Below are 2,265 nucleotides of genomic sequence, written 5' to 3'. Positions count from 1 at the left end.
GAGTAGATGCACATGACGCAGCAATCAAAATATTGAAGTGAAATTAGGCCAAATTTCAATGTCTCTGAACAATTGTCCTCAGGGGACATTACCTGCAGATACCGAAATTAATCCTAAAGATCATGGCCCGAAGCAGCTGATGGCGATGAGTCTCCGTAATGGCAGGGATCTTGATGTAGAGCAGGAGAGAGCTCGTGACAATATACAGGATGCGACACTCATTTAGGTACCCATTGAGCTAAATGATTCCACAAGGCTGATAGATATGACAATCCAGTCTGCTCAGGAAGAAAAGAATACTCAGCAAGAGACCGAGAAAGTTGCTGAAGCAGTTGAAGAGCCGGTAGTAGAGATAGTAGCTGAGAAAGAAAAGTCCCAAGAGATTGGGAAGAAAAGACCTCCTGCTCCATTTCCACAGAGGTTGGCCAAGCATCAAAAGGAGGAGCAGTACAAAAAGTTCTTTGAGATGCTCAAGCAAATTCAGGTTAATATTCCATTGATTGAAGCTTTAAAAGAGATGCCTGGATACGCAAAAATGATGAAAGATTTAATGTCCCGGAAATTTGACTTCGAAGTCTTGGCCACAGTGACACTTACTCAGACGTGCAGTCCAGTGGTAACTAGACCTGTTGCTGAAAAGCTCTCCGATCCAGGGAGTTTTACTATTCCATGCACTATTGGAAACTTTGCTTTTGCGAAAGCACTTTGTGATTTAGGGGCCAACATTAATCTTATGCCCCTGGTCATTAACAAAAGGTTGGGCATTGGGAGAGCTAGACCCACCTCTATGTTGTTGCAGCTGGCTGACAGGACTGTGAAGCGTCCATTTGGGATCCTTGATGATGTACTTATTCAGGTGGGGAAATTCGTGTTCCCTGCAGATTTTGTGATATTGGATTGCAAAGTAGATGAAGAAATTCCTATCATCTTAGGAAGACCATTCTTGGCCACAGGGAGAGCTCTTATTGATTGTGAGACCGGGGAACTTAAGATGAGGCTCAATGACGAAGAGATTGTATTTCAATGTGCAGAAATCTATGAGGCGACCAAGTGAGTTCGCCAATTGCTCTCTTATTGATGCCGTGGATGTAATCGTACAGTCTGATGATGAAGTGTTGACGGTTGAGGATCCCCTAGCTGCATGTTTGACGAATTTAGAGGAAGTGAATAGTGAGAACTTGGCAGAATAGGTGTTGGCACTGGAAGGTAGAGTGTCTTGGGAAATAAATCTAGAGTTTGAGCCCCAACACTTAGAAGAAAATAGGGAGACTCCTCCAGCTAAGCCATCCATTGAAGAACCACCGAAGCTGGAACTAAAGCCATTGCCAGGCCACCTCAGGTATGAATTTCTGGGACCTGACTCCACTCTACCTGTTATTATCTCATCTGGTTTGTTAGATGTGCAGGTCCAACAGCTTCTACAGGTATTGAAGGAGTGCAAAACCGCCATTGGGTGGACCATGGAAGACATCAAGGGGATCAGCCCCGCTTACTGCATGCATAAGATTCTGCTGGAAAAGGGGCACAAACTTCCAGGGAACATCAGAGGAGGCTGAACCCAAATATGAAGGAAGTGGTGAAGAAGGAGGTGATAAAGTGGTTAGATACGGGAATTATTTTCCCAATCTCTGACAGCAGCTAGGTTAGCCCAGTTCAATGTGTGCCTAAGAAGGGTGGCATGACGGTTGTGAAGAATGACAACAATGAACTAATCTCAACGAGAACTGTCATAGGCTGGAGAATTTGCATGGATTATCGAAAGTTGAATCTAGCCACCTGGAAAGACCAGGATACAATCAGATTTCCATTGCACCTGAGGACCGAGAGAAGACCTCCTTCACATGCCCTTATGGCATTTATGCCTTTAGGAGGATGCCCTTTGGCCTATGCAATGCACCCGCCACATTCCAACAGTGCATGATGGCCATATTCACTGACATGGTTGAGGATATAATGGAGGTGTTCATGGATGACTTCTCAGTGGTGGGAAGTTCATTTGATGAGTGCCTGGTGAATCTGACGCGTGTGCTGAAATGGTGTATCGACACTAATCTGGTGCTGAACTGGGAGAAGTGCCATTTCATGGTACAAGAAGGTATAGTCTTGGGGCACCGGGTGTCAAGCAAGGGAATAGAAGTAGATCGAGCAAAGGTTGATGTAATAGCAAAGCTGCCTCCACCAACTTCGGTCAAAGCAATCAGAAGTTTTCTTGGACATGCCGGTTTCTACCGGCGGTTCATAAAAGACTTCTCTAAAATCACCAAA

At 44.9% G+C, this 2,265-nt stretch overlaps 1 protein-coding gene across 1 annotated transcript; it reads left to right on the top strand.

Moving 5' to 3' along the window:
* Positions 1 to 265: 265 nt before the first annotated feature.
* Positions 266 to 1,632, top strand: LOC138889654 (uncharacterized). The gene is made up of 4 exons (XM_070172988.1): positions 266 to 1,015; positions 1,101 to 1,170; positions 1,234 to 1,424; positions 1,537 to 1,632. Exons 1-4 carry the CDS (start codon positions 266 to 268, stop codon positions 1,630 to 1,632), a joined length of 1,107 nt encoding a protein of 368 aa, XP_070029089.1.
* Positions 1,633 to 2,265: the final 633 nt, after the last annotated feature.

The sequence above is a fragment of the Nicotiana sylvestris genome, chromosome 4 (assembly GCF_000393655.2).
Source record: "Nicotiana sylvestris chromosome 4, ASM39365v2, whole genome shotgun sequence".
In the NCBI taxonomy this organism is placed as follows: domain Eukaryota; kingdom Viridiplantae; phylum Streptophyta; class Magnoliopsida; order Solanales; family Solanaceae; genus Nicotiana; species Nicotiana sylvestris.
The sequence above is the reverse complement of the archived record's forward strand: the minus strand, read 5'-3'. Positions and strand labels throughout refer to the sequence as shown.

Excerpts from the sequence above, each read along its gene's own strand:
- LOC138889654 (XM_070172988.1), top strand. The coding sequence starts at position 266 with ATGACAATCCAGTCTGCTCAGGAAGAAAAGAATACTCAGCAAGAGACC. Across the intron at positions 1,171-1,233 it reads GAATTTAGAGGAAGTGAATA|AGTTTGAGCCCCAACACTTA; the intron begins GTGAGAACTTGG and ends AAATAAATCTAG. Across the intron at positions 1,425-1,536 it reads AGGTCCAACAGCTTCTACAG|GGAACATCAGAGGAGGCTGA; the intron begins GTATTGAAGGAG and ends ACAAACTTCCAG.